The 23,126-nt window shown below is 48.3% G+C and overlaps 1 protein-coding gene across 1 annotated transcript; it reads right to left on the reverse strand.

Annotated features, from left to right (window-relative positions):
* Positions 1-493: 493 nt before the first annotated feature.
* Positions 494-23,013, reverse strand: LOC136513698 (E3 ubiquitin-protein ligase KEG). Its single transcript, XM_066507656.1, is given in 17 exon segments — positions 494-2,388; positions 2,465-2,653; positions 3,254-3,587; positions 4,416-4,649; positions 7,725-7,829; positions 8,148-8,272; positions 16,533-16,667; positions 16,780-16,901; positions 17,095-17,252; positions 17,456-17,613; positions 17,689-18,022; positions 18,099-18,224; positions 18,475-18,539; positions 18,541-18,706; positions 18,783-19,130; positions 21,890-21,996; positions 21,998-23,013. Coding segments are annotated over 17 exon segments (4,881 nt in total). The 5' UTR covers positions 22,625-23,013; the 3' UTR covers positions 494-840.
* Between the last annotated feature and the right edge of the window lie 113 nt (positions 23,014-23,126).

The following is a 23,126-nucleotide window of genomic DNA, read 5'->3' on the forward strand; positions in this document are numbered from 1 at the left end:
CAGAGGATCAAAGGGGGCTAGGAATAACTTGGCAGACCTTTCTCAAAAATAAATAGAGTTCAAAAAATCTTACTCAGGTACAATCAAAACATGGGGCTTCACAATTTTTAAAAGGTGTGCTAAAGACTCAGGAATATTTTCTAGAGTGGGACATTTAAAAAAAAAATAAGAGATGGCTCATGCACTAGATTTTACAAGTGAAATAGAATCCTCACCCGGCCCCATAAAGACCAATTTTCCTAGCTTATACTCCCTCCATTTTAAATTATAATTCACTAACTTTTCTAGATACGTATCTTTTACTATGTACACATTGTATAAACGTATAGTAAAAGTTATAGTAGGAAAGTTATAGTAGAAAAGTAAGTTGACTTATAATTTGAAACGGATGGAATATACTATGCCCGCCACTGAGCAGCTTGCAGTAACTCCTGAGACACGGGGCATTGCCAGCCACTCAGTCCACACCGAGTCGGCACATCCGACGATCAAGTAAACATACAAGACCACTATCAATTAAATTAATGTTCAGGTCCGAACCTGTACACCGGTATATGATACACTGAAACCCAAAAGGTGTCAGGCGGCATAATTATACATGTAAACCAAAGAAAAAAAACCTAGGTGGTGGTTATCAACTCTATTTCACTATCGCTGTCTTCTCATTCCCCGGTTATCAACATGAAATACACCCTGCCATGCCTATGCGGTGATAGCTATGTGCAACTTGCAGCCCCACTGCAGGTTGAGATTTTGCTAAATTTGAAATGCTGCAAAATGGATGGGTGCAAGAAATCAGGTATGGGGTCAAAAGAATACCACAAGCCTATGAACAAAAGGTCAAAAGCCATTAGAAGCCTCTGTCAATAAGTGGGCATCATCAAGAACAATATCAGCAGGGTCCCCAATCCAAAGTCTATCCCTCCACCGAAACTTTATCCTCAGCTTTCCATTTGCATCCACACCTACAACCTCGCCTTTGCTCGCGTAGGTCTCCATCCCCCAACCCCATCTAGGGGATACGAGACCAGGTCGTATCCGTACTTTGTCACCTTGTCTGAAGGGCCTAACCTTTTCGACCTCCCATGCTTTGCATAACCATAGTCTCTCACAGAAGCAGAAAGCAATCCAGAGCTCTCCATCATCAGCCCGGTGGACCACCCCTATGCTGTTGTGGTTCACATCACCCCATTGATACACTGGGGTTCCAACGGAGTCCTTAACCTTCACCCAATCCCCAACAGAGACTTCCTCCTCCTCCACTTTTTCCACCTCTGCAGGGTCTATCAACCAAGCCCGGGCACCAGCTGGTGTATGAATCCTCAGTTTCCCATCTGCGTCAATAGATGAGATTGTCCCTATACTTGAATGACTATGATTAGACCAACCAAATCTTGGCTGGCGGATACAGCCTCTAATTCGAACACGCTGCCCAACAACAAACTTGCTAACTCCTTCAAGCTGGCTAGAAGGCCCAACCCACCTTTCCTGCTCACCACAAAAAGCGACATGAATGGTTCCATCCCAAGCATCACCTTGATACCCCACCCCATGCACCACACCAATGCTACCAGGCTTGAGCGATCTCCATTGCTCCACATCGTTCCTCAGCCTAACCCACTCTCCAACCTCAAAGATATTCTCAATTTCAAGATCTGCAGGATCGCCTCTCCACAATCCAGGAACACCGAAGAAGGCAACCCTTACTTCTCCATCAGCATGTACACCAGCGATGATGCCTCTAGAATCAGGGTTCGCATCTCGCCATCCCCATCTAGGCTCTGAAATTCCAGCACGGAACCGAACATGCTGACCAATTTTTAAGGTCTGCACTTTCTCAATGTCTGTGTTATGGGTTAACCATTTCCCATTCCTGAAACAACCAGCTAACTCCAAGTAACCAGAGTCCTGAATGCTATGGACTACTGCAATGCTTATTCTCCCAACACTATTCCAGTCATAAGTAGGCCTGCTCCCAATACTTGGTTTCGGGCGGACCCAATCTCCAACCTCAAAGGCTGAAAGCCTCTCAGCGTCACCAGGAGCAACCTTCCACAAGCTTTTTCGGCCAGAAACCTTGATATTTAAAGTTCCATCCATGTCAATCCTTGATATGGCTCCAATAGTAGCTGCAGTTTCATTTAACCATCCAAGGCGTGGCTCAGATATGGAAGGTGACACATGAACCTTTTCCCCTACTTCAAATGGCTGTGCCTTCTCGACATCTGCAACTGAGCAAAGAAAAAGCTTGCTTCTGAAGCAGAAAGCAACACCAACATCCCCATCATCTTGTAGACTATGAACTATCCCAATACTATTGCGAGTCACATCCTCCCATCCATATTTGGGTGAAGGAACTGTTGCTTTGACTCTAATCCAATCGCCAACCTGCAAATAGAAATGGAAGATAAGGATCCAAAGAAAATCAATAAAAGCATTAACACGAATATTAAGAAGTTTATACCTTGAAGTTCTCAATCTTTTCCATGTCCGATGGATCTGCCTGCCATGGTGCAGCCCGATTAGGAATATCAATGATGAGCAGACCATCACTCTCAATGTCAATTATTTTCCCAACACTGTGATGAGTCTCACCACCCCATGCATATCTGGGCTCTGCAACAGACCTCTTTACACATACTTGGTCCCCAATCTGTAATTTTGTTTTGCAAAAACAAGAACATAAACAGTAAACCATTGATCCTTATGTTTATATAACCACAAAGTAGTCAAATAAACACCACCACAGTACCAACTACCAAAGGGTTTTGTTTTGCAAAAACAAGAACATAAACAGTAAACCATTGATCCTTATGTTTATATAACCACAAAGTAGTCAAATAAACACCACCACAGTACCAAAGGGAGCCTTAGATGTAAGGGACTGTAAACACAAGAACAAATAGATCATATACTCCCTCCGTTCCAAATTATAGTTGACTTTGGTTTTGTCCTAAGTGGAACTTTGCTAGCTATGACCAAGGTTTTAGAAAATAATATTAACACCTACAAGTTCAAATAAATACACTATCAAAATATATTTCATGGAGAATTTAACGAAACTATTTCAAGATTGTCGGTATTGGTGCGTTTTTCCATAAACTTGGTCAAAGTTAAAGAAGTTTGAATTAAGACAGCCAAAGTGAACTATAATTTGGAACAGAGTATTAAATAGTAGATAGTTAAAATAATTGAACAGAACAATAACTTACGAATAGACAGTATATTATGTGATAGACAGTTCAAAAACTACCTTGAATGGGTCAACATGTTCAACCTCCTCTGGTTCACACAGCCATGGATGGGACAAATAGCAAAGGCCCAATAGAAGACTGCTATCTGGTCTGATGGAGTATACAATCCCAACACTTCCAGGAGTAATAGACTCCATGCCATGTACAGCAACCGTCAGTGAGGGACGAATCCGAACCCAGTTACCGACCGTATATTCTTCAACCCTTTCAATTTCAGCAGGATCAGCTCTCCATCCCCTAGAAGCTCCTGGGAAACCAACCCTCAAGATTCCATCGTCATCAACACAGAGAACTGTCCCAATGCTATCCCGCGATTGACCGCGCCATCCAAATCTGACAAGACAATATTAGCGGGTGATCTAAAATGACAATTTCACATGCCAAACAGCTAGCTGGCAAGTATAGTGCAGTTATTTTTTCTTCAAACATTTCACAGATTATTAGGTTACCACAATGATAGTGGACATGGCATACAAATCAATACAGCTGAAAGATCACCCCAATACCATTAGCATGTAAATGGCAAGTACATATTCCACCATAATGTTTTGAAATTCACTGTTTGTGGTCGGAAGAAACTGCAAATTCTTTTTTTCTTTTTTTTTTGTAAAATAGGCAGAAGCAAAGCACCATTTATGGGCTATCACTTGAACCACATAGGATGAAAAAAGAGTACATCAGTTTAAACTTTTTCCAAGAGTTGAATGTAATCAGAAAAGAGATTGACAGGTCTCTAAGTTTTGCTTGACACTGAACTAAGTTACTAGCAAGATCAGCTTTAGTGTAAAACCGAGAACACCAGATTGAACATGTAATAAAGCATTAGGGAAAACTAAATATCTGGGGTTTCTATTTGCAACTACTGGCACAATCATCTGGGCTTTCTATTTGCATCTACTTACAAAAGACACATGGTGGATCTCCAGTTCATTATACCATTTTTTATATATCATGGTACACTAAACACAAGATCTTTACTAATTCAATTATCTCAGCATCCAGATAAGTACTAAAGCAAATAAGTAAATATTAATGGAATGTACTGAACTAGCAAATAAGAAAAGAAGTTCCTGTGAACATATCAGGCATTGCTTTATTTAGGTCACAGTGAGGTGTTAGGCATTGTGGCATCAAAGGTATTTAGGACCAAACTTGATTTACCTTGGTTCCAAAACATCAGGCTTGAGTTGCACATGTTGGCCCCTATTTAATGGAATAACTTTGATAACTTCACTTGTCAAAACATGGGCTTCTCCAGTACAAAATGACACAGCAAGTTGGTCATTGTCTACAACAGACTGGACAAAACCAATGCTTCTAGGTCCTGCACCTTGCCAGCCAAAAGCAGGTGAAGTAACAGTTCTTCTAAATTTCACCCAATCCGCAACCTCATATCTGATTACAGCATAAAGAAAATGAATTACTAAGATAATTTGTAAATAACATGACCGTTCATATTCACTTGTTATCCTAGAATGGGCAGTCAACTTCCAAATTATACTTCTAGAATTGTCATCAAAATTGAAAAGTATGTGACTATCATTATTTTTATTTAAAAAATCCATACATATAATTAGGAAAGGCAACAGTCAAGATCAATGTTATCAGATCGGATGACTAATAGCGATTAGTTGTCCTTATCGTAATTTGGTGCTCGCTAAGGGTGCTCGATACGATTACTTTGATTAGAAACCCAGTAGTCCAATAAGTGGACGACTAATCATGATTAGTCCTCTGATAAGCCACCTTTAGATGGCCCATTAGGGTATATAGATATATAGTGTATACGTATAGAAGAGGAGTGGAGGAGCTGCAGCCGCCACACATTTTCCAGGTTCTCCCACTCAGCCGCCAGCACATTTCCAGTTTTCCGCTCCGCCTGGGTGCTCTGCTCTCCCTCGCAGCCGCCGGCACCTCCACCCGCGTCTCCTCCACCTGTGGCCTGCGGCTCCACCTCCGCCCTCAGCTCCTTCCTCTACTCCACCCACAGCTCCTTCCTCCGGTCTGTGCCTGGCCGCCTATCTGGATCTCCCTCGCCGGCGTCTGCACCTCCGCCCGCGCCTCCACCTCCACCTGCAGCTCCTCCCACGCCTGTCGCCTCCCCTGCCGGGACCCCAGCAGCTCTGCCCACCTCTCAGCTCCTTCCTCGACGCCTGGAGGACGGACACAGCACGCCTCAAGCATAAAGATGAGCCACAAGGACGACTATATTTATATCATATATATATAGTATACACATGGTCGATCAGGTCATCTAGGCACAAGGACGACTAAATGTCCGACTAGACCGATTAGGACTGACTAATCGACCCTGATCGACGACTCTGATAAGTGGTCATACGACTAGCCTCGATCATATGATCTGATAACATTGGTCAAGATTGAGCATTGGAGATGGTTATGTCCAGTACAGCGTGTAAGAGCGTGGTAGTATTCAAGATGCCCAACTAGAACTTACATTGAAAAAAGGTAAATAAAAGCGAGAGTGCATTTCATGTAACTATCAAACTGTAACAAGCCTACACTTCTACGGAAACTTTACATAAGACCCATGCATTTTTTGATTCACAGCTCGCGAAGCAACACAGACTCTCTCGGATGAACCTTACAAGAAGCTAGCTAGCTGGTGGACACACACAAGATTTAGGGTGGACAATGGAGAACACACACGCAAGAATTTTGTGACGATGAATGCCTCCTTTCGGCTTTTATGTATTCAACTCACATGAAAAACCACCAAGTACATGGCTTTAAAGCCCAGCTGGCACACCCCGTTGAGCAACAACTCGGCCGGGTCTCAAGCCGTGCACACGCAAGCATGCATGCCACCCACTTCTGTACGAGCTGCAGACTCATGCACTACAAGCCTTAAGTGCACTCACGTGTACAATCCACAAGAAGTGCTCCACCAACCACAACCCACACTGCCCCTACGTCGTGCTCTTGGAGTGCATGCAGCTGCTAGCTTCTCAACATACTTGACTTATTCCCTGATGACTCGTAGTAGCACAAACTAACAAGCTAACTCTATGTGCATGTGACTAACACATATCCATACATTGATGCACAAACTAACCCTGGCCAGAACATGAACACAGCACGGTTCCAGCCACATGCTCATGCACTGCAAGGTGCACGTTCTGTTGGAATTCTTGCAGACTTCTTAAATCTTTGGGACATTCTTCTCAAGTCATTTTGCAGCCTGAGTCAGAAGATAAACACAAATGGCGGCTTGCTGCTTCCTGTGATTACACTGCAGCATATGATGGTTTCTTTAAAGGAGCCATTTTATTCAGTTCATGGGAGCGTATTTGGAGAACGTGGGCTCCTAACAAATATTACTTTTTCATGTGGTTGGTCACGCAAAATAAGTGCTGGACTGCAGATTGTCTTGCTCAGCGGGTCAACAGCATCACCAGAAATGTTTGTTGTGTGATCAGGAAGAGAAAACCATCAAACATCTACTGGTTTCTTGTGTTTTCTCTAAGAATTTCTGATATGAACTACAGATATTTGGACTGTAGAACCTTGCTCCCCAGCCAGCTGAGCTTTCCTTTGAAGTTTGGTGGTGCCGATCTAATGAGATTGCCGCTGTTCAAGATAGGCAGGGTCTCAAATCATTAATTATTCTTGGAGCCTGGTCACTTTGGACCTATCGGAATCGTTGTCTCTTCGATGGTGCTTCGCCTAACCTGAAGGGTATCCTTGTTTCAGTCTTCGAGGAAGCAAACCGATGGGGTCTAGTAGGCGCCAAGGCCATCGCCTTGTTGTTGACTGTCCAGATACTTGGTGGTGGTGCCTAGCCCCTTGGTCATCCGTCCCTTGTTTGTGTTTTTTCTCCTAAGCGTGTATGTGTGTGTATGTTGTTTTTTTAGAGGGGAGGGGGGGGGGGGGGGGGGGGGGGGGCGCTTTTGGATGTGTGTGTGTTGAGGTAGTTGTTTGTTTCTTTGTTATTTGAGGTTTCTCATACCCCTTTTCTTCTTAATGTAAAATATACACAGCTCTCCAGTGTGTTCATTTGTTCAAGAAACAAATATTCAACAAAATTAGCATGACTAACAAACCTATATGCAAGATTCAAAACGCAAACAGGCCCACACTCCTGTAAGAGACGCATAGTAATACTGTCATGTGGACCAAGTGTGTCAGGTGTATAGCCTGCTGGCTGATAGCCTGATACAAAGATGTGGGGGTGGAGCAAACAGCCCTTACTCCCCTTCAATGTCATGCAGTAAAGATGACTTGTTGGCCCACGACGTGGTAGCTCCATATTAGCAAAATGGCAAACAGAAACCACTCAGGCCTGCCAGTTGGTCAGAGTATGTTGTTTAAAAGAACTTGTTAAAAGTGTGGTTTAGCTAAACATATGTCAAAAGTGTAATTTTGCAAAAACCTGCCAAGTATGGTTTGCGGAAGTATCCAAAGTATGTGAAGTTTTGCAAAATTACTCGAAAAACATGAGGTCCTTACATGGTTGGTGAGAGATGAACTCCTTTATCTTCAAGTGTTTCCATCAATTCTTCATAAATCCATTCTCGTGGAAGCCTCTCAAGAAAGTCTCGTAGTGTCCAACCTCTGTAATATACAGTGATATTGTTCAAACTTGTTAATATATAATATATTGTCACACAAACTACTGAGTAACTTTTTCATTCGCAGAACTAAATTTGAATGTAAAATTTCCAAATAACATTGAAAAGAGAAGGTCTCAAATATGAAAGAAAATATGTGAGTTGTAATCATATTTTGTCTCATGTTGTTTTTGCCTTTGGTATCACCACACAACAATAGTTTGGCGTACCCTGCAGAAGGATCCTTCTAAAAAAATTATAGAGAACAATGCATCTAGGATTCACGCCACCATAAAAAGGGAAACCAGGGGACTTTGCTTACCGGTGGTTTCTCACATCAACAGCCGGTGACGGCTGTAGTAGCATTTGAGCAATCCAAGTCAGGTTTTCACGTATCATTTTTGCAGCATCAGCAGCTATGTGAAAAGCATTGTCACCATCATCATCCTGATTAACAAAATAGCACAACACTTAAATACATAAAATAATTTAGTTCTAACATACATAGCAGTAAACCCAGGTTGAATAAAATAGTAAACGTGCATGAAAAATGGTACAAAAAATAAGTCCTTTGTACAATAACTACAGACCTAAAGAGAAGGTCCAAGATAAAAAAAAAGAAAGAAATAAAAGAAACCAGGCAGAAGACCAACACTAAGGCCTTCCTACAGCACATTCCAACTTCTAAGGGTGCGAGCATTTAATTTCAAAACCAGTAAATTCAGTGGATGCCTATAATTCATAAGAATCCGCATCGCATACACTTTCAGATCTAACAGGCCCAATGACTAGCATAGGAGTTGTCCCTCTGGAAGATGACGCCCAAAAAAGTCTCAGTACATCCTAATTCATAGAGCCATTGATCTTGAGCAGATCACCAACAACTAGCACATAATTTAGAAGGTTGAACTAAATTCAAAGGTTAGTTATTACATTAGCAAGCAACATTTTTTTTCTAAATATCCACGTGCCCACTACTAAGGGTGTGTTTGGTTGGAGGGATAGAGCCATCCCATCCCAGTTTCTATAGTGTTTGGTTTGTGGACACAAGAATGGAGCCATCCCCAGCAAGGAATATTCCTTCAAGATGTGAATATTCCTTCAAGATGCCGGACGCACTCGCTCCACTCGGAATGAGCGTCGTCTCCCTCGCACACGCACGCATGGCTGGGACGAGCGGAGAGCTGATGTAGCCAACGGCGGGCAGATCCGGCGCTGCCGGATACGGAGCTAGGCCGGGCGGAGCCCGTGCGGCCAGATCCGGCGCTCCTGGAGAAGGAGCCAGCACGGTCGGATCCAACGCTGCCGGGGATGGAGTCGAGGGCCAGTGGAGCCGGCGCGGCAAGAGACGAGTGGAGCCGTGGGCGAGGTCAGGGCGGCTGCAGTGAGCTCGCACAAGCAAATGGCAGCACAGGCTCACGCGGGGCTGCAGCAGGCACGGGCAGGCGGGGGTGCACGCAAGGGCGCGGCACAAGCAGTGTGGGCTGGTAGCGCTAGGCAGAGAAGAATGAAGAAGGGAAAGAAGCTATTGTTTGCATGACATGTGGGCCCCATAGTTAACGGTGTTAGCCAATCTATTATCCCATCCATCCAAACATAAAAATAGAACAGTTCCATCCTTCCAACCAAACATAAGATGGATGTTAGTCGCTGAATTCTCACTCTTGGTAGTAGGAGAATTCTTACTCTCATCGAGAGAGGATGACACTAGGAGTTGGGGCAATTTTCTTGTCTATTTCTCACACAAGCTCACACAAATGCCATGCCAACCTGAGGGGTTGGGGTTACATATTTATAGGCTGCTAGCCAGCCAAGCATATGCTAAGATGCTAGTCTAAGATGCTAATATGCTGTCCTAGCTAAGATGCTAATATGCTGTCCTAGCTAAGATGCTGTCCTCTAGTCTAAGATGCTGTCCTAAAAACAGAAAAACAGCCACAAGGACCATGACCATGTGAGCATCACAGCCCCACAAAGACCAGCCACACATGAGACTTATCCATCATTCTCCCCCTAAGTCTTGTGCGTCGTCTTGCGGGAGAGTTGAACCATCCCGGTCCTGGAGCAGAGCTCAAGGAACTTGATCCTCCCAAGGGGCTTGGTGAGCAGGTCCGCAAGCTGGTCCTTGGTGTTGATGTAGCTCGCCTTGATGCTCCCTTCCTCCAAACAGCCTCAGATGAAGTGGTACCTCACCCGGATGTGCTTGCTGCATTCGTGGAACACGGGGTTCTTTGCCAGGGCCAGAGCGGACTTGCTGTCCACCCTGAGCTCCACCGCTCTAGTGTCTCTGCCGAGGAGATCACCAAGCAGTCGAGCGAGCCAGAGCGCCTGAGTTGAAGCGGTGGAGGCCGCTATGTACTCGGCCTCGCAGCTGGACAGGGCCACCACCTGCTGCTTGACCGACTGCCAGCTAACGAGGCACTTGCCGAGGAAGAAGAGGATCCCGCTCGTGCTCTTGCTGGTGTCGATGTCGCCGGCGTGGTCGCTGTCGCTGTACCCGACGAAGTGTGCCGCCCCAGGGCTCCTCGGGTAGTAGAGGCCGTGGTCGAGAGTCCCCGCAACATAGCGGATGATCCTCTTCACAGCCTGCTGGTGCTCCGTCGTCGGTCGCTGCATGAACCGACTAACGTAGCCGACGGAGAATGCCAAGTCCGGCCGTGTGTGGGCGAGGTAGCGAAGGCTCCCCACAAGACACCGGTACTGCGTAGCGTCCACCTCCTCCGTCGTGCTGTCGCGGCTCAGCTTCAGCCTCTCCTCCATCGGAGTGAGAGCTGGGTTGCAGTCGGTGAGCCCAGCTAGCTCAACGACGCGCTTGGCGTAGGCGGTCTGTCGAAGCGTGATCCCAGAGTCATCCTGGTGTACCTCGATTCCCAGGTAGAAGGAGAGAGGCCCCAGGTCACTCATCTGGAAGGTGGCCTTCATCTCTTCCTTGAATGCCGCCACCTCCGCATCCTTGGTGCCGGTGATCACCAAGTCGTCGACGTAGACACCCACCAGCAGGGCATTACCTCCATTGCCCCGTCGGTAGATGGCCGCCTCGTGCGGGCTTTGCTCGAAGCCCATCCCCTTTAGCGTGGAATCCAGCTTGGCATTCCACGCCCTCGGTGCCTGCCGCAAGCCATAGAGGGCCTTGCGCAGGCGGAGCACCTTGCCCTCCTTGCCGGGGATCGCAAATCCCGGCGGCTGGTGCACGTAGACCTCCTCCTTCAAGTCGCCGTTAAGGAACGCCGACTTGACGTCCATGTGATGAACACTGCCAGCCCTCCTGGGCAGCTAGCGCAAGGAGTCGCACGGACTCCATCCGTGCCACGGGAGCAAAGGCGTCGTCGAAGTCGACCCCCTCCTGCTGCACGAAACCTCGTGCCACCAAGCGAGCCTTGTGCTTGACGATGGCGCCGGCTTCATCCCTCTTCAACTTGTACACCCACTTAAGGGTGATCGCGCGGTGACCACGAGGAAGGTCAGCAAGCTCCCAAGTGCGGTTCTTCTCAACCGCATCCATCTCCAACTGCATCGCGGTGCGCCATGCCGCGTGTCTCTCGGCCTCTGCAAACGACCGAGGCTCGCCGTCGTCACACGCAAGGTGCAACTGCGCCTCCAGGTCGTGAGGCACCGGTCCCGGCACCGGCTGGTCGCCGAGAAGGTTCTCCACCGTACGGTACCGCAACGGCTCGCTCCTCGTCGTGAGAGAGCGGAGTAGCGAGCTCAACCGGGCCGTGCTCGACACGAGCTGGTGGTGTAGACGTGCCCGGAGTGGTGCCTGTCGGTGCTGGAGTGCATGGCGTTGCCGGCTGTGGTGGAGCCGGCGAAGAGCTCATCGCAGCCGAGGTCCTGGCTGGAGGGCGTGGTGCTGTCGGAGTAGCAGGTGCCGGGGTCGGTGGAGGCTCGGAGACTGGGGTGGACGCGCTCGCCGAAGAAGAACTGCCTACTCCCCCAGCTCCCTCGAAGTGGACGTACTCGACAGTGAAGTCGTCGTACGTCGGAGCCGAGCCGTCGTCCACTGCCTTGTCCCACGCCCATCCTCGCCCTTCGTCGAACACAACGTCGCGCGTCGTGCGCACACGATGTGTCTTCGGGTCGAGGATGCGGTAGGCCTTCGAGCCCTCCGCGTAGCCGATGAACACTCCCGGAGTGCTCCTGTCGTCGAGCTTGCTGATGTGGCCAAGCTCCTTGGCGAACGCGAGGCAGCCGAAGACCCGCAAGTGGGAGGCCGCCGGCTTGCGCCCATGCCAAGCCTCGTACAGCGTCCTGCCGTCGAGCGCCTTGGTAGGCGAGCGGTTGAGAATGTAGACGGCCGTCACCACCGCCTCTCCCCAGAAGACAGCCGGCATCCCCCTCTGCTTGAGGGCCCGAGCCATCCCCACAACCGTCTGGTTGCGCCGCTCGACGACGTCGTTCTGCTACGGGCTGTACGGCGCGGAGTAGTGGCGCTGAATGCCCTCGTCAGCGCAGTACGACGCGAATTCAGCCGCCGTGAATTCGCCGCCGTTGTCGGTGCGCAGCACGCGCAGCTTGCGGCCGCACTCCGCCTCCGCAGCAGCCTGCGCGCGTCTGATGGCGTCCGCAGCCTCTCCCTTGCTGCCGAGGACCATCACCCACATGTAGCGGGAGAGGTCGTCGACGAGCAGCAGGAAGTAGCGTCGTCCTCCCGGTGTGGCCGGTGTCACCGGGCCACACAAGTCCCCGTGCACGAGCTCGAGCCTCTCTTTGGCTCGAAAGCTCGCCCGCTGGGGAAAAGGGAGTCGCCTCTGCTTCGTCAACACACAGACGTCGCAGAGCTGCTCCACATGGTCGAGGCACGGCAGGCCTCGCACCATCTCCGTGGCACTGAGCCGCTTCAGGGCCTCAAAGTGAAGGTGCCCGAAACGCTCGTGCCACTGCCACGCCTCGTCGTCCCGACGAGCAGCGAGACAGAGGGGTTGTGCCACCTGCACGTTAAGGACGTAGAGTCGATTTACGCTTCTGGATACCTTGGCAAGAAGGCGACGACGACTGATCCCAAATCCTCATGACTCCGTCCTCAACCACCACGCGCGAAACCGTTCTCATCCAACTGTCCCAAGCTGCTGATGGAGTTCCTCAACACGGGGATGTAGTAGACTCCGGTGAGCAGCCTGTGCTCACCAGACACGGCGGTGAAGATGATGGAACCGACGCCCTTGATCTCCACGCCGGAGGCAACCCCAAACTTGACGGAGCCTCGGACGCTAGAGTCAAGCTCGGTGAACGAACTCCCGTCGACCGGTCATGTGATGGGTGGCGCCGGTGTCGAGGCACTACCCGTCAGTCTTGTCGTTGCCGGAGCTATCGCCGAGGAGGGCGTGTGCTTTTGGCTCGTCAAGGTGGAGGAGAGCCGCTGCGGCCGGTGCCGCTGGAGGTAGCTCGATGCTGGCATGTGCCATGAACAGAGCCGGCTCCTCCTCCTCCGCCTGTGCGACGTGGGCCTGGCCGCGTCGTGGCTGTCGATAGTCCTTGGCCCAATGGCCAAGCTGGCCGCAGTTGCGGCAGGCGTCGTCTCGTGCCGGCTTGTGCCTGCCGGCGGCGCCGCCCTGGGCGCCTCCGCGGGCATCACCCTCGGCACGTCCTCGCGCCCCGGCCTGGGCGTCTCTGCGCGCCTTGCGTGGCTTGCCACGCTTGCGGCCGCCTGTCGCGGAAGAAGGCTCCCCCTTCCTCCGGTCACCTTGGCTGGCAAGCCACTACTCCCGAGTGAGGAGAAGCTTCCCGCCAGTGGTGATGGGCCCCGAGAGGGACTGTGGCTCATCGCTGTCGACAACCTTGAGGCGACCTATCGCCTCCTCGATCGACATCGTGGAGAGATCCAGCAGAGACTCGATCGAGCGAGCCATCTGCTTGTACTTCTCGGGGACCCAGCGGAAGAGCTTTTCGACAGCTCTCTCCTCGCCGTAAGTGTCGTCGCCGAACTGCACCATCTTCTGCAACAGAGTGTTGAGACGGAGAGCAAAGTCATCAACGTCCTCACCTGGCTTGAAGGCCAGGTTCTTCCCACTCCTTGCGAAGTGCCTGCAGTGTGGACTTGCGGGCGCGGTCGCTGCCGATTGCATGCCGCAGCGATGGCGTCCCAAGCCTCCTTGGCAGTCCGCTTGCTGGTAAGCGAGAACTACATCTCGGGCGGGACTACAGCGATGAGAGCATCCAGCGCCCGTCGATCTAGGTCGTAGTCGACGTCGCCATACCGGACTGCCTCCCACATGTGCCGCACCTGGAGCTTTACCCTCATCACCGCAGCCCACTCGACGTAGTTGGTCTTGGTGAGGGTAGGCCACCCACCGCCGGGACCGACGTCCCTGACAACAGCCTGGAGCCCGTGGTAACCACGGTACCGATCCGGGGAGAGAGAGCCACGCTGCCTGTGAAGGCCGCGCTCTCCATCGACCCGTCGGTACCGATCCGGGGAGAGAGAGCCACGCTGCCTGTGAAGGCCGCGCTCTCCATCGACCCGTCCGCCACCGTTGCCGTGCGCGCCTCCTCCAGGAGCGCCGCCGCCGTGCGCGCCTCCTCCGGGAGCGCCGTCGTGGGCGTGCACGGCTGCCCCAGGAGCGCCACCGCCGTGCGCACCTCCTCCAGGAGCGCCGCCGGCGCGTCCGCACCTGTCTGGGCTACCGCCACGCTCGTGGACGTGCGCGGCTGCCCACTGCGCCGCCCGCGCTCGCGCTGCCTCCCTCCCTAGCAGCTCGAGGTCCGCGTCGGTGGTGTCGTCAGCGGAAATGGAGCTGCCGATGCTGCCGCGCAGAGCCTCGACCTCCGCTGCCGCCGCACGCGCTGCATTCGCCGCCGCCGCTGCCTCCGCCTCCGCTCTGGCTGCTGCCAGCTCCGCCGCTGCCAGCCTCGACGCCCTTGCCGCCGCCGCAGCGGTCTCTGCCGCCGCTCGCTCGCGTTCCTCTGCCGCGGCAAGTTCGGCCTCCTGCCGACGCCGCGTGCTCGAGGCGACCGAGCGCTGAGACTGCCCTGCGGACATGACGCGCTACCGGAGGGCTGCTGCGTGGGGAGAGGGCTGCTTCAGACGAGCTAGGAGAGGAGTGAACAGGAGCGGCCGGAGGAGCTGCTGCTGCCAACAGCTGGGGCTGTTGTGGGGCTAGGAGAGAAGATGAGCAAGAGATGCTCAGGCTACAGGATAATACGGCTCTGATACCAGTTGTTAGTCGCTGAATTCTCACTCTTGGTAGTAGGAGAATTCTTACTCTCATCGAGAGAGGATGACACTAGGAGTTGGGACAATTTTCTTGTCTATTTCTCACACAAGCTCACACAAATGCCATGCCAACCTGAGGGGTTGGGGTTACATATTTATAGGCTGCTAGCCAGCCAAGCATATGCTAAGATGCTAGTCTAAGATGCTAATATGCTGTCCTAGCTAAGATGTTGTCCTCTAGTCTAAGATGTTGTCCTGTAAGATGCTGTCCTCTAGTCTAAGATGCTGTCCTAAAAACAGAAAAACAGCCACAAGGACCATGACCATGTGAACATCACAGCCCCACAAAGACCAGCCACACATGAGACTTATCCATCAATGGAAACATTCCACTCTACCTCGCCCTCCAACCAAACGCATCCTAAAATGATCCATTTTAGTGTTGTGGTCATTAGATAATGAAATAGTCTGCTTCCAACACGTAAGCTTGGTCCTATGCTTCTAGTTTGTGCTCTCCTTAATACATCTAGCCATGTGTGCTGGAGCCCAGTGGTTGGTAGAGAAGACATGGGATGATTCAATAGATCTTTATATAACTTGGGTGCGCAGGAGGACTAGGCGCTACAACAGCCCAACCATTGTGGGCAAATAAGAAATTGACACGTTTAGTTTCAGAAATCAATAAACAAAGCATCTCCTAATAGTGAGGCTTTATTTGGGAAACACTGGGTAGAGGCTGCAGAACTACTTAAGCCAGAGGATACCTTCTTCTAGAGGCTGATGTATCTCGATTGTTGGGATGGTTCTTTTTCTTATCATAAACAACCCTTTGTACAACTGATTTCCTTTTAATATATTAGCTAAGTCCTTGCGAACTGACATTGGCCAAGATAAAACATATGTGCAATTGGCTGAACATTTCAGTTTTCCATTTGCCATGACAAAAACAACACAGCAAAAAAAAAAAAAAAAAAAAAAAAAAAAAAAAAAAAAAAAAAAAATCCTTTAGGGTTTCATGGGATTGGGGTGGAAAATTAACTACTTTCCACCGAAATCCCTACCAACCCATGTGGAATGGGGTGGATTGGAGTGCAGCCAAGCAAGCCTTTGCATATATCCATGCAAGCAAAAAAATATATATAACACAGTGCCACAGTGCAAACTGACCATGAGAACCATAGCACTTGAGCAGATTATAATCACAACAACAACAACAAAGCCTTTAGCAGATTATAATCACAGAAAACATAAATGTGATAGACACTAAACACCATTCATATATTTTATACGTTTACATATTTTAGATGTTCTTACAAAATGATGATGCAAACTTGCAAAGAATATAAACTTCGTTCAGTACAATTTAAATCATAAATAAGTGAATCAGAATGAACAATATATATTACAAAGAGTCTCGGCACAACTCCCACTTAGCAACACTACTTTATATTTCCTAGTACTGGCTTCCACAAGAGTATTTTATTAGACTTGGCTTCCAAACTTACCCAGCGTTATCTATGAAAATAACATGAAAAAAAAAACAGTAACACATCAAACCTGTATGTTGCAGTTTGCACCAGCTGCTAAAAGCAAGCCAACACATGAGTTTGCACCTCTATTAAGTGCAACATGGAGTGGGGTTGTATTTTGAGCATTTCTTATATTAACATCGACTCCTGCTTCCAGTATAATCTGCCAATAAAAAGATAACGAAAGGCAAAATTAAGTCATACTACTATGATATGGTGAGCAGAAACACCACAGAAATATGGGGGAAAGAATCAAGCCACCAGATGGCATTTACCTTAACCAGCTCCACGTCATCGATCATTGCTGCAGTATGTAATGCAGTTCTACAGTGTGGATCATCTTGTGCTGTAGGATCAGCACCAGCAGCAAGCAATATTCTTACTAACTCTCGACCCTCTGCAAGTGCAAGTAATTTTACTATTAGAACAAAACAGGATCTGGAATAGATGGAAGAACAGGATTGTCCAAATATCCTGGACCTTAGAGAACTCTGAATACAGATTTGCTAATAGTGGTATAATCAAACATACAAATGTAGATCTATGTCTTTATATCTGCTGAATCCAATAGAAGCAAAACTAGAAATTACCTTTCTCGTGCTCCTTTTTAAGAGCTGCTGCCATGCATAAAGCGGTACCAACAGGGCTGGGTACATCAATCGCTTCTGCTATATCCTCTAAAGATGCAACTTCAACCCATCTTCTTACCACAGCCGTGTTCCATGTCTCAATACATAAATGCAATGGCCTGCTCACCATGAGAGTGAAATGTCACTAGACGGAAACAACTAGACAGATAAAACATGCAAAGGAAGAAGATTTAATGCAGCCACAGCCTAAATAAATTGGCAAAACTTTTTCAAGTGGTAGACGAGCATTAAAATAGAACATGATAATAGAAGCTGATGCACTGGCTTGGCTTCCACTAGGCACTAGGTGGATATTTCTTACGTTTTATGTTGAGAATTTGGTATGCCCATCGATCTGCAGCCTCCATTTTCCAGTATAACAATAGCACAATCAGTATATCGCCTGGCCACGGCAATATGCAGGACAGATTCACCTTCCCCATCTACTGCATTAGGATCAGCTCCAGCCATCAGCAACTCCTGCATAACAAATACAGAATCTAAAAAATAGGAACCAGCAAGCTTAAATGACATGAGGTGAGCATTATGGCATACTTGCATGCACTCCGGTTGACCATGATGAGCACAGACATGGGCAAGAGTAGGACCCAGGCCTTCTCTAAGCCTAGAATTGATACTGGCAGACCTGCCTACAAGTGCACGAACACATTGTGGAGAGCCAGCAGCCAAAGCCAATACTATAGGAGGGTCTTCATCCTTATCTAATATATCTACATTCTCTTGGTAAGCCACAATAGCTTCCACAAGCTCTCCTGAGCCTCGGCGGCATGCTAAATGTAAGGCAGTGAGCCCATCTGTATTTTGTGCTTCTAAGAGAGAACGGATTAAACTGCTATTTCTCTCTGATGCAGCCTTTGCAAGTAGATCCCTGGTATTAGCAAAAGGTTTAGTGCGAAGTAGTATATGATATACATGCAACTATACAAGAGTTGCCAGAGACAAACCTAACAGCAGCAGCATCTCCTTCGCATACAAGATGATGCAAGGAATTTGGATTATCATGAACCATCTCTAGGATGGAGGTTGTTGGAGGTTCCATGCCATTGGGCAAATTTTCATTTGCGAAATCACTGTATAAGCAAGTAACTAAGTCAAAAATTAAGTCGGGGAAAACAATATGCAATTAGATTTCAAGAATGGTTAGCTTGAAGATATCTCAACATTTGCTGCTACACTTCCAGGTAAAGGAATCTTCAGGAATGGTTAGCTCGAAGATAATTCAATATTTGATTCTACACTTTCAGGTAAAGGTTCTCCAAAGCTTTAAGCTTCCATGTATTATGATTTAACATAAAGTAATACAAAATCAGATGAAATTACTTCTCGGGACTAGCAGGTGGGCTCCGTGGTATGTCCAGAAGATGCCGAAGAAAAGTTTTCAGCACTGTCCTGGAAGGATGGTCTTCTTGAAGCTCGGAATTGCAAACATTCACCAATCATCTTCCACAGCTCCCCAGGAAGTCCTACACCTACTACTCTAGAATATTGAGGCGGTGGCTTCTTTTCTTTTACAACAGACTTACAGATTTCCTCTGCACTCAGTCCAGCCCATCTGCATTTCAATGAGCATATAACAACACCATTCACAAAACATTAAGGATAACAAATTGAATAGTCAAGCTACTTACGGAACAGCACCAGTACACATTTCCACAAGCGTGCAACCAAAACTCCATGCATCTGACTCTGGTGATATACCATTTGCACTATCCCAAAACATATTCAGTGACTTCTTCAGTGGTCCCCATGCCTCAGGAGCTGTATAATTGGGGCTAAGCAGTGTAGCATCAATGCCAGCACTGGAGTCATCAGGTACTCTCCTACTAGTAAGGTTCTTCAGAATTGCTGAAAGACCGTAATCCGAAACGACTGCATGTCCATGTGCATCCAAAAGAATGTTTGACGGCTTTATGCTCATACAAACAATACCCGCTGCATGGAGTTCTGCTACTCCACGAGCAATATCTGCTCCATACCTGCAAAGTCACGTGCGTGAAAAAAATCATCAGTGGTTCGGCATAGTTGGAAAACAAAGGGATTATTGACAAACAACGACACTGGTTAAGAATTCCAGAAATTGTTAAAATATGATGGGTAATGACAAAGAAGACTTATTGGTAAAGCAGGGAACTCAAATTCAAAGGCAAAAGAAATAAATGAATATGAATGCTGTTGTAAGGTAACTAGTTCTACTAATGTTTAATGAGAGATTTCATGCACTCAGTATTAAAAAATGAATCCCACAGGTAGCTTCAGTGTATACTTGGGGGAATCTGTTGCTTACTTAGAAAGTGCTGAAACAATAGGTATTAAAATGCTACAAGTCTTGGTTGTATTTATATGGTTCCATCCATCAGCTGTGAACTGTTATAGAAGCTTTCATCAAATGTACCACAGAAACACTGCATACTCAGAACAAATTTATGTGATTAGCTTGAGCTTGACAGTATTATAAGAATGACGTTGAACCCAAGATAGTTTTGGTTACCATAAAACAGCATCATAGCGATTTCTTTTTTAGCCTACCACAACTTGCTTGTGTTTAAAAGGTTTTACTGTTGTTTTTTGTTCCACCACTATAGGTTTTTGGGGCAAATTGTCAGGAAAGCTAACACAACTAGCGTAGGACATTCACTTATGTTCTACAATGTTTGTCAGTGTGGATATGGTGCAATGAGTTTCAATAAATCGCTACCACACTTTAATGTTGATCATGAAAGCTGGTCGATTCCACAGTTTGAACTGTGCTCTGAATAGGAAAATGCTCAAAGCGTTACAATGAAATCCCATACCTAAGAAAGTGAAAATTTTGGGGAAGGTAATGAATGGGCATATAATGACATGCAATTAAGCATTGACCAAACTAAACTATAATGTACTGATAAACAGTTAGCTGTACAGAAAATCTTGGAATATTAACTGCTGTTGATTTGGTTCCAGCTAAAACAAGCAATCTACTTAACTTGCTGACTGAATCGCCTTTGCTAATATATAGTAAGATATCCAACAACAGTCAAAATATAGAAACAGCCTCCTTTGCAACGAAATATAGCATAGAACCTTTGAGCCAAAGTTAGAGCTGACAATGATTATATCATTGAAGACAGCAACAAACTATCAACCTGGTTGGAATATTGCTCCGGAACTTCCATTCTAAAGACCACATGGTTCTTGCAGAGAAATGTTAAATGTGTCAGTGCCTAATACTGCTGGGAAAACCACAGCACTTCATAAATTTCTTGCAGTGATATTAATTCTCATAGAAATTTTACTCACACATATGCATGTCATAGGAACTTTAATGATTTCAGCATATATATATATAAGTGTTAGTCACACTGTGAGCTGATAATAGATAAAAAAAAATGAAGCTCCACAGCTTGATAACTTGATGGTAATTGACTCAGCGAGCAAATTGCAAGCCAAAGTTATGATATTCACAAAATATATCACGGCATTGCGCAGAAATGGCAAGCGACATACAACAACAACAACAACATAGTCTTTCAGTCCCAAGCAAGTTGGGGTAGGCTAGAGTTGAAACCCACCAAGAGCCCCAAGTCACGGTTTAGGCACTTCAATAGCTGCTTTCCAAGTACTCCTATTCAAACATAGATCTCTAGGTATATCCCAAGCTTTCAAATCTCTTTTTATTGCCTCCCCCCATGTCAATTTCGGTCTTCCTCTACCTCTCATATTATTAGCTTGGCTTAGGACTCCACAATGCACTGGTGCCTCTGGATGTCTCCTTTGGACATGGCCAAACCACCTCAACCGATGTTGGACAAGCTTTTCTTCAATTGGCGCTACCTCTAGGCGATCATGTATATCATCGTTCCGAACTCGGTCCATTCTTGTGTGACCGCAAATCCATCGCAACATACGCATTTCTGCAACACTCAGTTGTTGAACATGTCGAATCTTTGTAGGCCAACATTCTGCTCCATACAATATAGCCGGTCTAATCGCCGTTCTATAGAACTTGCCTTTTAGCTTTTGCGGTACCCTCTTGTCACAGAGAATGCCAGAAGCTTGTCGCCACTTGATCCACCCTGCTTTGATTCTATGGCTAACGTCCGCATCAATATCTCCATCCCTCTAGTAGCATCGATCCCTAGATACCGAAAGGTATCCTTCTTAGGCACTACTTGACCTTCCAAACTCACATCTCCCTCCTCCTGTACAACTCCGCCAAAGTCGCATCTCATGTATTCGGTTTTAGTTCTGCTCAATCTAAAACCTTTAGACTCAAGGATCTGCCGCCATAACTCTAGTTTCCTATTTACTCCCGCCTGTCTTTCGTCCACTAACACTACATCATCAGCGAACAACATACACCAAGGGATATCCCCTTGTATGTTCCTAGTAACCTCATCCATCACCAAGGCAAGCGACATGATGAGCATTAATTGTGACCAAGTTTACCTTCCTTACAACAATAGAAGATAAGCAAACAAAACGGCTAGCAGCACCAACCAAAATCAAAACGCATAATGTCATTAACAAGGCAACCACTTCACACCTCGCGAAGCAAGCTATCATACTACACAATTTGCCACCTTTAGTGAAGGTTCTAGCTAGGCATGCTTCTTAGTTCTTACTGACTACTGAGTAACAATAAAAGTAAGCGCTATGTTGCAATGCGATATGTATGCAGCCATAATTGGCAAGACAAAAGCAGAAAGAATAGCTACTCAATATTACTAAGTACTAACGTTTAGATGCAATGCCACACCTGAGAATCTGCTCCAGCGTGAGGCGTCCACCATTCTGCCGCATCTCCGCCTGCACAGACCCGGCAAAGCGATCCATCACGAAACAGAGGTGGCCGCCGACCCTCACAAGCACCATGGAATGTGCACACGTTCCGACACCATGTGGAGGCGCGCCTCAGACCCTCCACCTCCTCTTGAACAACCTCGAGCCCGTCCCCTGCGGCCAGGGGCACCCTCTTCACTGCCACCTGGTGCTTGCACCGCTTGACCCCGCTGCCGCCACCGCCACGAGACAGCGTGCCGGCCCACACCTCCTGCCCGGCGGGCCCCGGCGGGCCGCTCCCGATGCGACGGGCGAGCTTGAGGTCCGGGTGCGAGGCGAGGTCGAAGGAGCTGCATCCCGACGGCGCGGCGGCGGGCGCGGGCGCGGGGCGGCGACTGGGGCGCGCGAAGAAGTCGTCCTCATCTTCGGAGCCGTCGGAGGATGACCCCGAGTCGGAGTGGAGGAAAGACGGGGATGAGGGGGATGCGGAGAGGAGCGAGAGAATGGGGAAATTCTTCCGCAGCGCAGAGACTGAGTTGCCTACGGCGGTCGGATGGCGACATCGCGGGCACGCCAACGTGGCTCCGGGGGCTGCCGCCAGCATGTGTGAGAGGCACGCGCGGCAGAATCCATGGCCGCAGTGGAGGAGCAGCGGCGTCCGCTCCTCCTCGTCATATCTGACGTTGCATAGCGAGCAGCATGGCACGCGCATCGCGCCGGCGCCGACGGGTTCGGGCGGCGCGGTGCCCTAGGGCGCGGGGCCGGAGAGGAAGCTGTAAATGGGGAGGGGTAGATCTGAGCGGGGGGTGGGGGTTTGGGGAGGAGAGACGGGAGAGCAGCGTGGGAATTTCTGAAAGGGATAGGTAGAAGAGGGGGGTTGGTGGTGATGCGGTAGGGAGTCTGGGGAAGGACGACAAGCAAAGCGCGGCGCGTTGCCCTTCCTGCTCCTGCTCCTCTCCCCGCTCCGCCCACCTTTTTCCGGGTTCCTGCGCTTGCAAAATTGCAACGAGGGTGCGGCGCTGCCGCCGCGTGTGTTTGGCAGTGCGGGCGAGAGCTCTCATGAGTTCATCGGCTTGCAGCGCTGTCGACTGCAGCTTTTGCGACGGAAAAGGAACTCCGCTCTAAAACAACTTGTCAGATATCTATACCCGACCAAGCCAAAATGTTAGAGCCTTTCGTCGATTCATGCGATGATTAAAGACTCCATTGTAGCT

The sequence above is a fragment of the Miscanthus floridulus genome, chromosome 16 (genome assembly GCF_019320115.1).
Source record: "Miscanthus floridulus cultivar M001 chromosome 16, ASM1932011v1, whole genome shotgun sequence".
NCBI lineage: Eukaryota > Viridiplantae > Streptophyta > Magnoliopsida > Poales > Poaceae > Miscanthus > Miscanthus floridulus.